Here is a 14,682-nt window from a genome sequence, read left to right on the forward strand (position 1 = left end):
ATTTCCACGATGTAATGCTTTAATACGAACTATTCTTGTCAATGTTCCTCGGGTTGTCCTTTAAACTCGAGAAAGGTGGGTGCAGCATAGATGCAATGATAAGCACGAAACTGTGTTTTTAAAAGTTCTTTTGACATTAATGACTTGCTCTACCGGAGACAAATTTACCGGTCCACGCCTTCCTTACACCTTGCGTATTCAAATTCCTACATCGATGTCTTAGATTTTTAAACATTGGGTATCTACCTACGAAAAGAAAGATATTAACTGACCACATGGTATACTCGCACAGATCTAAAATATACAAGTGTGAAGATGTGTTATGATTGGGAATGAGACAACTATCCACCAGGGACCTAATGGTGTAAAAGTAAGCAACAGTGAACAAACCCCATGCCGCAAAGTATGTTATCATAAGTGGCACCGACTTGACAAATGTAAATCTAAATCGAACTTCAAATCGAACTCTAACTCGGTGTTTTTTTCAGACTCAATTCGTACGCACCACATTGAATGTCGCGCGCACGCGTTTAAAAATAGTGTTCACCAAATAAAAAATCGTGAGCACCAGTTGAAAGTCGTGCGAACAAGAATAAATGTTTGAAAGTCGTGCACAGCAGTTAAAAAGTCACAAGCATCAGATTTAAACTCTTGCGCAAAGTCGCAGTATATAAGTCCTGCGTGAAAGTTTTTTGAAAGCCTTGTGTTCGAGTTTTTGAATGCTTTGTCTACATATTCAAAAGTCGTGCGCATTAGTTTGAAAGTCATACGCACCAGTGTGAAAGTCGAGCTCACCAGTTTTAAAGTGCTGCGTGAAAGTTTTTGAAAGTCTTGTGCAGAGAAGTTTTTTAATATCGTGTGAAGAAAAGCACGAGTTTAAAATGTTCAAAAGACATTCGCACGTTTTTTTCCAAACAGGTGCGCACCAATTTTAATCTACCTCAAATGAAAATATTTATTACTAAACGGGATATGTAATAAATTGATTTCTAGATTTCATGTTTGTAAAATTTGAACGTTTTATTGTACAAGGCCCTATTTGTTACCCAAAAATCATTATAAAACGTGAAGTAACGAAGAAGACTATCACATTAATACATAATAATACGTCAATGTATGGGTTAATCATTTCCCGTTTAAGATGCGACAATTGCTCTTCATCTCAAACTAATATCATTACAAACAAATCACTTTAATTGACATTCAATCAAAGATTATAGAATTTTCATACTTAGTACTTGATATTTCCCGATTTTGTTTTATTGAATGGTTCTCAATTAAACTTAAATTGATCAATTTGAAATATAAATGCAAATGTGAAATAAAATGTTACACCAAATCAGATATAAAAACAATGTACGTCAATTAATAGATAAATATTATTTCTCAAATCAGATGAAACAATTTTTGTTTAATCTATATCCAAAGTTATTACAGAAGCTTTGAAAGAGAGTCACTATTGTTAGAATTCAATAAGAAAATGTTGACTTTTGCTAGGGGCGTGACTTATCATTTATTTGTATATTGCTATGGTATATAATAATAATGATTGACATCTAGATGACCATGTGTTTAGCTTTAAAAGTTTTCCGATTTCTCAAAATTTCATAATAATTTAACGACGATATAAGGTCATATCGGAATCTTAAAACATTACTAACAATTTTTCAAAATGGAAAGGTGCTATTGTAATTTTATTTCATGTTTTGTAGTAAGTATGATTTTATGTATATTGTGTTTGTCTGTTAACAACACACGATCAAGCTAAACTGTCTTTTTTGCTTATTACAATCAAGAAGAATAATTGCTTTATTTGACAAAATGCATAAAAAAATCTTTAGAATTCAGGCATATTATTTTATTTTAATTGATGATGACTGAATCTGACATTACAAAAAGGAATAAGATCATTCCGTGTACTAGTATTAACTATAACATTTTATTGAAATTAAAGTCTGTATTATGAATTATGAATATAAGTAGATGTGTTGTAAACTTCCATGAAAACACTTAAACAGCAACCCAACGACACAAATAACAAAAATATATCTATGTTTGTTATACAGAATGGTAAAATAAATATATAATACTAGTGCAAGAAAGCAGATGAAACATCGTTATGTTTATATCATTGGTTCTGTTTACTTAAATCAATGTTAAAGCAATAGCTATCCTACACACAAGATGAACAACCACAATTGAAGATTTGTTTTACTTATCATATCACTTATCTCTTTATTGTTTTGAAGTGACATGACATTAACTGAAATGTCTTCAAGATTAGTTTCATAACTAACAACGAGACACAACCATGACAATGAATGGAATGTCTCCAAATGAGTTTTCATACCTGACAATAAGACGCAACCATGACAACGACCGCAATGTCTTATACGTTAGTTTTCATACACGACAAGAAGGCACGACCATTACAACCAACAGAATGTCTTCAAATATACTTTGTTTTATACCCAACAACATGAAACCACCATGTTAATGACTGGAATGTCTTCAATAATGATTTGCATACTGAATAACATACACGGCATAAAAACGACTGGGTGTCATAAAAATGAGTTTGTATGCCTATCAATAAAACACTACCTTGACAATGACTGGAATGTTATCAAAATGAGTTTCCATACTATAGCAAGACACGGCCATCAAAACGTCAGGAGTGTTTTCAGATATGACTTTTCAAGCATGAAAACTAGACACGAACTTAACAACGACTAGAATGTCATAACAATTAGTTTTCAGTCCTGATAACAAGATCGACTGGAAGGTCTTCAAAAATGAGTTTTCATACTTGACAACAAGGCACGCCCATACCAACCACTGGACTATCTTAAAAAAATGAGCTTTTATACTGACAACAAGATACGTCTATGACAACGACTGAAATTTCTTAAAAAATTAGTTTACATGCATGACAACAAGATACATCCATGACAACAACTGTCTCCAAAAAATAGTTTGTATGCATGACAACAAGATACATCCGTGACAACAACTGTCTCAAAAAATTAGTTTTCATGCATGACAACAAGCTACGTCCATGACAACAACTAAAATGATTTCAAAAATTAGTGTTCATACATGACAACAAGACACGAACATGACAACGATTGGAGTGTCTTGTTGACAACTTTTTGATATTCATTGATAAATACTTCAGATGTTAAGAAACATTTCGGGAGAATGTAATAAATTATTTCAACACATTCACGATAGACATCTTTTTCTTGACAGAAATTAAAGTTTTTTTTAAATGTTTGTATCACTTAAAATACATTGTTTATGAAATGTTTTTGTATTATAGGTGATCGTCCTTGCCATAAGTGAAATCGAATCTTACCGTCGAAAATGTGTAAGTATTTTTATTTTTTTTCCCACTGAAAAATTCTTTAAAAGCGAAATTATGATTTATCAAAATTAAAGTGTTGCATACTAGTAGCATAGTTTATATATATATATATATTCACATTTTGGTCGAATTTATACGCAGTCATGATCGGATTAGGAATTTCGGTCAGAAGATTTGCACCGCCAAAAATATATGATTTTTATAATTTCATCGCATCATATGGAAAAAGCAAGCTTAAAAATGTTTTGTCTGATATGACATCGTTACTTAAATCAAAATTATGGAACTTAACTTTTGTATTTTATGATGTTACGCAGAAATTTGGAAACTTACATAATAATGTAATGATACAAAATAAAAGATTATCATGGGAATTGGCTTTAGAACCAAGTAAAAAAAGAGAGTATGGTACCGATCTCAGGGCGCATGCCATGTGATTCTGCAATTACACGCGAAATATGTTTAGGGAAGCTCAATGTAGTTTGATGTCCTTGAGGGTACTTATGGAGTCAACCGATGTAACATTTGCTATTTTTATCTACAAACCTGCACGTGTTAAGGAAATTAATTGCGTATTTCGAATTCTGTACATTCTGGTCTGATACTTGTAACTATCAATCGAGGTAAACAATCTTAAACCTTTTAGCGAATCTACGTAGCGCATGGAATTATTATCTAAAAGGAGTTTCCCAAACTTTCTTCAGAGACTACGAGAACAATATTTATAATTATAAATGATAATCCATATCGCCTTTATCTTAGTATCATGTGTATAACTATCTCTAACTTTCTTAGAATTTGTTACCTAATTCTTTCTTAGATCAATATTGATAACAAATAGTTTATAGTAAACATTATTGCTCGTAGAGTCACGGAATCTTATCATTTGACTCCTACGTTGAATGAAATCTAGTTCTCAGGAAACACGAACATATAACGAATATCAATAGTAGCACCTTTGTATCTTTAAAGGTAAATTAGCCTTCGATTTGAAGCAATCAAATCCGCTTTTAGAAACAATAAAAAGTAATTAATGGGTAAAGGTGAATGGAATATAGTGTCATCAACAAACAACACAGAAATAAAATTGAGAATGGAAATGGGGAATATGTCAAAGAGACAACAACCCGACCAAAGAGCAGGTAACAGCCGAAGGCCACCAATGGGTCTTCAACGCAGCGAGAAAATCCCGCACCCGGAGGTGGTCCTCAACTGACCCCTAAATAAAAATGAAAGTCTTTTTGACATCTGGATATATATATAAAGACAGCCGTTGAATAAACCGCAGGTATAGATATTTTTTTTTGCCAATGTAATTGTATTTTTTTTTCATACTTTCTGTTTATTTTTTTTAATAATACCAATATTAGTATTGTTACTATCAATATGTGGTATACTATACATGTCCGTATACTAGTACTGAAATACTATCAATGTGACACACTTTGATCCGTGTCCGTATATTGAAAACATAACATTGATAGTAAACCTACACATATTGGTGCCAACGTTAAGAATTTGATAAAATTACCGGAAATACGAAAAACAAATTACTATTACTGTAACAATAGAAAAATTATATCTATATATCTGGCTTTATCTATCTCTATTTATTCAACGACTATCTATATAAATCTAGATTTCAAAAAGGCATTTTAAAGTACAATGATTAAAAAATTTATGCAAACATGTATATCCATTAACCGAGTAACCGCGTGGCTGATTGACTGATTGTTTTTGGTTTAACGTACAGTGGCAGATAGTTCGTGCATGTTTAGGACGAAAGAGGCTATGTAGAGTATACGCCTTTGTTTTATTAAATAACTAGTTGAAACCTAATAGTTTTTCTTTCAGAATTTAGATTGTGAAGTTGGCGAAAAGTGCGTATTAAAAAGGAGTACATGTTCATACCCACCGTGTTCAAAATATCCCGTATGTGTAGGTAAGTCTTCAGAAAATACAAAGCAGTATAAAGTAAAATCCTGTATTTATCGAGTTGTTTATATTCTGTACTTTACGATAGTCTAATTACCTTAAGTTGTATAAGAAATGTCAAATTTGTAAATCTGTCAATTATGAGACCAACCATTTCACTTTAAAAGAAATATGTTCTGTCTTCAAGGCTGGCAATTTTTTTCTTCTTCAATAAATGAAATTCCGAGTTATTGAAAAACTAACCTTATATTCCGCTCTCTCGTTCACCTCGAGAAGAGCACTTTGGCGATGGGATTTATCAAGTTTACTGAAATGTAGAAAAAAACAGAGACAGAGTCCCCCTAGATCCATTACTTCTCTCTTTACACCGTTCAGTTTGCCTTTTAAATAAATTTATCAGTAACTATCAACGGTCTATCAATAATGCAAAATCTTCCAAATAATTAAAATCATTAATGTATTCTTAAAGACAGCTGGCAAGGTTCTGACTTAGGCCAGACACATAAACTTGTGGAGTGTTCGTTTATTTAAGGTCTCACCCCCTCCACATTTTCTATCTTTTTCAGTCAAATAACAAAATGTATAGAAAGAACAGACAATAAGGACCGTAAAGCCTCTGTACACGAAATATTTGTAGATAATTAATTATTTTATATTAAGGCTATAATTAAGTATCTCTCTGTAACAATTGTTTTTTCTCTCTCTCCTGCAGAAATAGATAGTAACAGTACAAATTGTTTTTTTCTCTCTCTCCTGCAGAAATAGATAGTAACAGTACAAATTGTTTTTTCTCTCTCTCCTGCAGAAATAGATAGTAACAGTACAGAAGAAATAACAAGAACACGTTCGGGTACTTGCCCTGAAATTGTAACACCCGGACCATGTATGGAACAATGCCAAAATGACGGAGACTGTCGACATAGTGAAAAATGTTGTTTCAATGGCTGTGGAAATACATGTAGATCAGTAGTCCCTGGTAAGTGTGAATAGTCTGTAGAAATATAGGTAGACCTGTAGTAATCGGTAAATGTGGATAGACCAAGTATGTCCAAATAAAATTAAAGGAGATGTGGTATGATTGCCAATGAGACAACTATCCACCAGAGTTCAAATGAGTTAAATGTATGCAATTATAGGCAACCGTGCTTATTCCGTCATTAAGATGGGTTCAAAATTAAGTCTTTCTAACATATCATGTTAGTGAAAAGTATGGATAGTCTATGGCAAATTTGGTCTATGGCGAATAGTTGCAATCATACAGCATCAACTTAGGGAGCTACCATTTGATTTTTATGGGGGGGGGGGGGGGGGGGGGGAATTTAAAAAAAAAGGCAGGACAGGAGTATTGAGTTATAAAAAAAAGGCAGGATGAGCAACTTTGCAAAAAAAAAAAAAAGGCAGGATGACAAATTATTTAAAAAAAGTCAGGATAAACTAATAAAAAAAAGGCAGGACCGAATAAAGTGAAAAATAAAAAGGCAGGACCGAGATTACAACTACAAAAAAATGCAGGACACAATTTTTCATCCTAGAACCCCCCCCCCCCCCTTATAAAAATCAAATGGTAGCTCCCTTATTTGATTTAGTATAGGATCTGGTAAGTTTGGAGAGTTCATGGAAATATAGACTATATATTTAGTAAGGCCTTAAGTAGACTTGTAAGGCTTTAAGTAGACTAGTAAGGCTTTAAATAGCTGACTATACGGTCTGGGTTTTTTTCATAGTTGAAGGCCGTACGATTGCCTTTTCACTTCCTTTGAACTTTGGTGGATAGTAGTCGCATTGGCAATCATACCACATTATTTTTATATAGTAGATACAGGTAGGTGTGGATAGTTTTTTTGGGAATATATGTAGATGCAAAATAAATGTCAATTGTCTCAATCATTATGGTATGACAAAAACTCAGGTAGAAAATAAACAATACTTGATAATACCTTTCAAAAAATGCTTCAGTTAATCTTCTGGAAAATTGACTAGAGGGGTAGCATATATAAACTATAATTATTGTTATATTGTATGAATAAGAGCAAGAACACATAAGATAAGTGAAAGTTAGTTAAAATGTTGTTTATTTACACAGAAAAGTAAACACCAAAAACAGAAAGTACAAAAGGGGTTAATGCATCAAGCGCTTAATTGTGGAATAAACAAATCAATATAAAACAAATAAAAATAATGAGGTGGGAACATACAAAATTATATAAAAATAAGGAGATGTGGTATGATTACCAATGAGACAACTATCCACCTACAGTTCAAATCAAGGGGAATAAAATCGAGTAGAAGTTAATTCTTGTCAGGTTCTGACGGACTTCTATCTTTTTTTATTATAGTGATAGTAGGAAAACCGGGTTCCTGTCCATGGGATTTACGACGACAGCCATTGTGTGGAATGGACTGTTCAAGTGACTCACACTGCCCAGGCAGTGAAAAGTGTTGTCTAACGGCATGCGGTAGTACATGTTCAAGACCTTGTTACCATTGGTTACAAAGAGGTAGCTATGAAGGAGTTGGAAATGCAATTTGGTCTTTGCCATACCAGTGCCGTCCAGCATTTTAACGCTAAGCTCAATACTCAAAAATGTTTCTGTGATTAAAATACTTTGTGATTTCAAAAATAGTTTTACTCTAGCTTTGCAAGTTCTTAAAATGCATTTAATTAAGGAATGACTGTAATATTTTTTTCTGTCTGTGAAGAAATAACATCATAAATGTGGTGCACACTGAATAACACGCGTAGCGGGTTATTTAACAGTGTGCACCACATTCTTTATTTCGAATAGACGGAAAACATATTACAATCAGTCCTTATAATTTAATTCTAAATTCCATTTTTAAGGAGTAAATCATGATAAAAACGTTGATGACGTCATGGTCACATGACAAAATTATGTCTATGAGCTGAAAAACAAAATTCTCTCAGCCAATCAGAAGACGTGTTACATCCAAAATTAAATTATAACGTTATAGATATAATGTTTGTACTGATTTTAATACATGTAATTTTGTCCTGTTGTAGGGATAACACTAGAATATGATTGATTTTTTTTAATTTTTATTTACATGATGTATGTATATTGTGTTCAAATTTTGTGTTAATCTCCTGATTTTGTTTATAATGAGAAAGTCTTATCTTATGTTATGAGACTATTTCAAATTTTATCACTGTTTGAACTTTGTTTTAATAATATTAAACAGAATTTTTAATTTCATTATGTGTAGAAATACGTTAACATAGGTTGAAGGACTATCCATTTTACTGTATATTTTCAGTAGAACTACATAGGAGATCGTCATGCTCTGTGATAAATGATATACATGTATAGAGAATAATACAAAGTGACATTTTTATCACATGCTGGATCAACCAAAAAAATGAATATCAACAAGAGGGCAGTATGCCTAAGAGCTGATATTGATGGTGGTTTGTTACAGCTTACAATGAAAATTTTACCATATGTTATTTTCTCACTTTATCATATATTCAAAGTCCTTCAAACTTGATAATCCATAAAAGGTGCGATATAGGGCATGCACTAAGGGTATGAGCACTATAGGAGGGTATAATATAGGATTAAGCGTAGCATTCGGATCAGGAATGCAAAACAGCATTATCAACGGCTAAATATGTGATAAAGTGTAATAATTTCCATTTGTGAATGAATGAATTGTTGTTATTGGCATGCTCATTATTTATTTATTGATATTTTTGTGTTGTTATTGTTTGTTAATAAAAGTCAAAATGATGCGTACTTTTTCACTTGCAAGAATCAGAAAGAGAGACACAGTGAATCATTTATTGCACTCAAAGTGCTTTCGTGGATAAATGTTATAAATTAATGCTTTGAACTGAGCATTTATTTTTCAAAGTCACAGCAATACAAAAGACTTATCAGTGACGCTCGAATAAAAAAAGATAAAAGGCCAAATAAATTACGAAGTTGAGGATCATTGTGCAAGGGCGGATCCAGGATTTTAGGTTAGGAAGGGCGCAAACTTAATTTTTTTTTGAGGTAAAATTATCAAAATATTCTTTATTAAGCTGAGGACAACCCATGCTTTGCAAATTTTTTTTTTGGGGGGGGGGGGGGGTGTGGGGCGCACGCCCGCCACGCCCCCGCCTGAATCCGCCCCTGTTGTGGACCCTAAATTCTGAAAGATTTTGCCAAATACAATTAAGATAATCTATTCCTGGAGTAGAACATCATATAAGTAACTCGAACATTTCAGTTGGTTCATAGGATAACTTTGTCTATGGCATATATAACCTAAGTTAAGTAAATTTTGATAGATGGATGGCTGTATAATGTCCAGTGGCAATTATCACACGAATATTCAGGAAGAAACATGTAAAATGTGATATAAATATAAACTCTGCATTGTACTAATCAGATCTTTAAAAGTAAAAAAAAAATGGCATAAACTATCTTGTAAAATCAGATTCACTTTCAGATACATTGATTATTGTAATTCAGTTATTTACATTTTAGCAAGTGCTTGTATCTCATATATCCATCTTAATTTGATATAAAGGGGTAAAATTATTCCAAATCTGGAATTGGAATTTTGGACAGGCAAACGGAAAAAGATGGGCATGTACTCAAAGATTTGGATAACGATTGAGCCAATACATCACCCTAAACTTCTTTTACAGTGAACTAAGCAAAAATTGCGGGAATGCTATAACACTCACCATTATTTTCATGAAATAAGATTAAGTCTCATAATTCAGGAATAACACATAAGAAACTTACCTTGTAAGATATAGTTGCTTATTGCATAGTTTGTAATACTAATGTTGAATATCATGCAATTTTGTGAAACATAACACTTGTCCCTGAATTTGGTAATAATTAAAGTCTTATCAATTCAAATGACAATTATGAAGCTTTCTGCCTGCAATTTTGCAAAGTGTGTCATATTTTAACATTGTGTCAAAGTTTCATAAAAATAAGTCATGTAAAATTTCAGTTATCATATGAAGAATGCACAGACTGACTGAATTTTATGATTAAAGTCCCATACCTTCTGAACAATGAATTAGAAAGTCTTTGAAAGAAAACATGAGTGCACGTGCTGAAAAGTCTCGGCCTACTTTAACTGATCATGATAGAATTTATGGTGAAAGTCTAAAACAAAGGTTTTACTAAAATATTACATAAACTTAACATTATTAATGAACCTTGCAAGGATCCAATATACCAAAAATAGTATCATATTTCACGAAATAAGTGAGAAATGTGCATGACAAAACTTCACAGTTTTTTTTTTGTGGAGCTGTCGCAGAAAGCGAAACATAGGGATAGTGATCTGGCGGCGGCGGCGTTAACTAACTACTTAAAAGCTTAATATTTCAGAAGGTAGAAGACCTGGATCCTTCATACTTGGTATATAGATGCCTTATGTTATAAAGTTTCCATCTGTCATATGTCCATTGTCCTTGGCCTCATTTTCATGGTTCAGTGACTACTTGAAGAAGATTTTTTGTAATGCTAATTTCTCTCTTATTGTGAGTAATAGGATAATTATATTTGGTATGTGCGTACCTTGCAAGTCCTCATACCTGTCAGACAGTTTTCACTTGACCTCAACCTCATTTCATGGATCAGTGAACAAGGTTAAATTTTCGTAGTCAAATTCATATCTCAGATACTATAAGCAATATGTCTACTATATTTGGTATATGGAATGATTGTAAGGTGTACATGTCTAACTGGCAGGTGCCATCTGACCTTGACCTCATTTCCATGGTTCAGTGTTTAAAGTTAAGTTTTTGTGTTTTGGTCTTTTTTTCTAATACTGTATGCAATATGTCAACTATTTTTGGTGTATGGAAATATTTTAAGATGTACATATCAGTCTGGCAGGTTTTATTTGACCTTGACCTCATTTTCACGGTTCATTGCTCAATGTTAAGTTTTTGTGTGTATGTCTGTTTTTTCTTAACTATAAGCAATAGGTCAACTATATTTGGTGTATGGAATGATTGCAAGGTGTATATGTCTGTCTTGTAGTATCATCTGACCTTGACCTCATTTTCATGTTCATTGGTCAATGTTAATTTTTCCTGGTTAAGTGTATTTCTTAGATACTTTAACCAATAGGTCACCTATATTTGCTGCATGGAATGATTTTGAGGTGTAGATGTATGTCTGGCAGGTTCATCTGACCTTGATCTCATTTTCATGGTGCATTTGTCAATATAAAGTTTCCATGGTTTGGTTTGTTTCTTGTATACTATAAGCAATAAGTCAACTATATTCTATATGTGGAATGATTGTAAGGTGTTCATGTATTTCTGATTTGGTTTATATCTGACCATGACATCATTTCCTTGGATCATGTTAAGTTTATGTGACACTTGTAGTAAAACTTTATATAAAGGACTATCATCATAAAATCAATGGTCAGTAAAGCAGGCGAGACATTTCAGCGTGTGCACTCTTGTTTAACGCAGTCACTGAACCCTATAAATGAGGCAATGACAATGGACAGATAGAAACTTCATTAGATCAGGTATCTATATACAAGATATAAAGCATCCAGGTCCTTTATCTTCTGACATATAAAACTTTATTAATAGTTCACACCATTGTCGCTGACGGTGCAGCCAGATCAGCATCTCTATGTCTTACATTCTGTGACTTTCATGACGGGGGAAACAAAAATGAGGTGTTTTAATTGGATTAGATATCATTAAAAGAAAGGCGAAATATACCAAAGAGACATTCAAACTCATAAGTCGAAAATGAACTGACAACGCCATGGCAAAAAACGAAAACGGACCAAAAGACAAACTACTATGAAAACACAAAAAAGAAAACTAAAGACTGAGCAACACGAACCCCACCAAAAACCAGGGTAAATCTCGGGAGATTGGATGAGTACGCAGATCCTGCTCCACATGTGACACCCGTCATGTTGTCATATCTTTTGTCGTAAAATTTTTTCTCAACCGACTCTCATTGCAAATTTCTAGATGTGAGGTAAGATATGAGACGTACTTATCTATATCTGTTGTATCCTTGATTTCAAATTCGATGGGATAGATGCGTTCAACATAGTCACTAAATTTTGTATTATTTAGGACATATCTATTTAGCGCACAGCGAAGTTAAATGATAAAGCTAACAGCTTTACATTCTTCCTAAGATGCTCCTGTGTGAAGTCTGCCTCATATGAATAAAGGAATAAGTCGGCAAGAAGAGGAGCACAATTGGTTTCCAATGGAATGCCGATTGTTTGTTGAAAAACACGTCCTCCAAACGTAACAAATACATGTATTTTGTCAATAAAAAATAAAATGCTCCGCAGGGCGCAGCTTGATACGACCGCAGAGGTCGAACCCTGAACAGTTGGGGCAAGTATGGACACAACATTCAAGCTTGATACAGCTCTGAATTTGGATTGTGATTAAATATTTGACACAGCATAGGTTTCTGACACAGAATGAATGTGATCTAAGAACTTAAAAATTTTAAATTGGACATTCACCTATTATGGTCCAATATCCAAAATCTAAATACATGGTTAGATTCAGCATATCAAAGAACCCCATATATTCAATTTTTGATGAAATCAAACAAAGTTTAATTTTGGACCCTTTTGACCTCAATGTGGACAAAGTTGATAACGGGGCCCAAAAATCAAAAATCTAAATACATGGTTAGATTCAGCATATCAAGGAACCCCATATATTCAATTTTTGTTGAAATCAAACAAAGTTTAATTTTGGACCCCGATTTGGACCAACTTGAAAACTGGGCCCATAATCAAAAATCTAAATACATGTTTAGATTCAGCATATCAAAGAACCCTTAGAATTCAATTTTTGTTAAAATCAAACTTACATTTTTTAATGTAGTTTAATTTTGGACCCTTTGGACCTTAATGTAGACCAATTTGAAAACGGAACCAAAAATTAAGAATCTAAATACACGGTTAGATTCGGCATATCAAAGAACCCCAATAATTCAATTTTTGATGAAATCAAACAAAGTTTAATTTTGGACCCTTTGGACCTCAATGTGGACCAATTTAAAAAGGGGGCCCAAAATCCAAAAACTTAATACACGGTTAGATTCAGCATATTAAAGAACCCCAAGAATTCAAGAATAAAACCCCATTGAAATTGGTCAAGAAATAAGCAATTTATACGAAGTATCTTCTTTTGCACAATACTGTGCAATTGAATATTTCTTGCTATTGCGCAATACTGCACAATTGACAATTTCTTGCTATTGCGCAATATTGTGCTATTGGATATTTCTTGCTATTGCGCAATACTGTGCAATTGAAGATTTCTTCCTATTGTGCAATACTGTGCAATTGAAAATTTCTTGCTATTGCACAATACTTATTATATAATAATTTACACATCCTGTTTGGTGTGTATCTCCTACCATATCATTATTATTTGCTTTTAAATATAAATCAGAAATAACCAACTTAAAATGGAAAATTTTAAAAGAAAAAAAAAGGAAAAAAAGAAAAAAAAGGAAAAAAAAAAAATCCCCCCCCAAATTTTTTGAACCCCCTTATGATTCATCACCCCCAAACTCAATCCCAGCCTTCCCTTTGTGGTATGGTACCTTGCAGTACAATTTCAGAGAGATCCATACACTTGAACACAAGTTATTGTCTGGAAACTAGAAAAATGTGTTTTTTGGCCCCTTTTTGGCCCCCAATTCCTAAACATTTCGGGCAATTACCCCCAAACTCAATTCCAGCTTTCCCTTTGTAATATGGAACCTTGTAGTACAATTTCAGAAATATCCAAACACTTACACACAAGTTATTGTCATGAAACTAGAAAAATGCTTGTTTTTTGGCCCCTAATTCCTAAAATTTTGAGGCAATTACCCCCAAAATCAATCCCAGCATTCCCTGTGTGATATGGAACCTTGTGGTACAATTTCAGAGAGATCCATACACTTGAACACAAGTTATTGTCTGGAAACTAGAAAAATGCTTATTTTTGGCCCCTTTTTGGCCCCTTATTCCTAAACGTTTCGGGCAATTACCCCCAAACTCCATTCCAGCTTTCCCTTTGTGATATGGAACCTTGTAGTACAATTTCAGAAAGATCCATTCACTTTCACACAAGTTATTGTCATGAAACTAGAAAAATGTTTGTTTTTTGCCCCTTTTTTGGCCCCTAATTCCTAATATTTTGAGGCAATTACCCCCAAAATCAATCCCAGCATTCCCTTTGTGATATGGAACCTTGTGGTACAATGTCAGAGAGATCCATACACTAACACACAAGTTATGTCTGGAAGTTTCAAAAATGCTTATTTTTGGCCCCTTTTTGGCCCCTAATTCCTTAACTGTTGGTACCATAACCCCCAAAATCAATCCCAACCTTCCTTTTGTGG

At 33.3% G+C, this 14,682-nt stretch overlaps 1 protein-coding gene across 1 annotated transcript; it reads left to right on the forward strand.

Annotated features, from left to right (window-relative positions):
- The first annotated feature begins 1,621 nt into the window (after positions 1–1,621).
- On the forward strand, positions 1,622–8,073 carry LOC127729034 (WAP four-disulfide core domain protein 3-like). The gene is made up of 5 exons (XM_052236654.1): positions 1,622–1,711; positions 3,323–3,370; positions 5,222–5,309; positions 6,108–6,278; positions 7,639–8,073. Exons 1-5 carry the CDS (start codon positions 1,673–1,675, stop codon positions 7,863–7,865), a joined length of 573 nt encoding a protein of 190 aa, XP_052092614.1. The 5' UTR covers positions 1,622–1,672; the 3' UTR covers positions 7,866–8,073.
- The last annotated feature ends 6,609 nt before the right edge of the window (positions 8,074–14,682 follow it).

Source organism: Mytilus californianus, unplaced genomic scaffold (assembly GCF_021869535.1).
Source record: "Mytilus californianus isolate M0D057914Y unplaced genomic scaffold, xbMytCali1.0.p SCAF_2, whole genome shotgun sequence".
Lineage (NCBI taxonomy): Eukaryota > Metazoa > Mollusca > Bivalvia > Mytilida > Mytilidae > Mytilus > Mytilus californianus.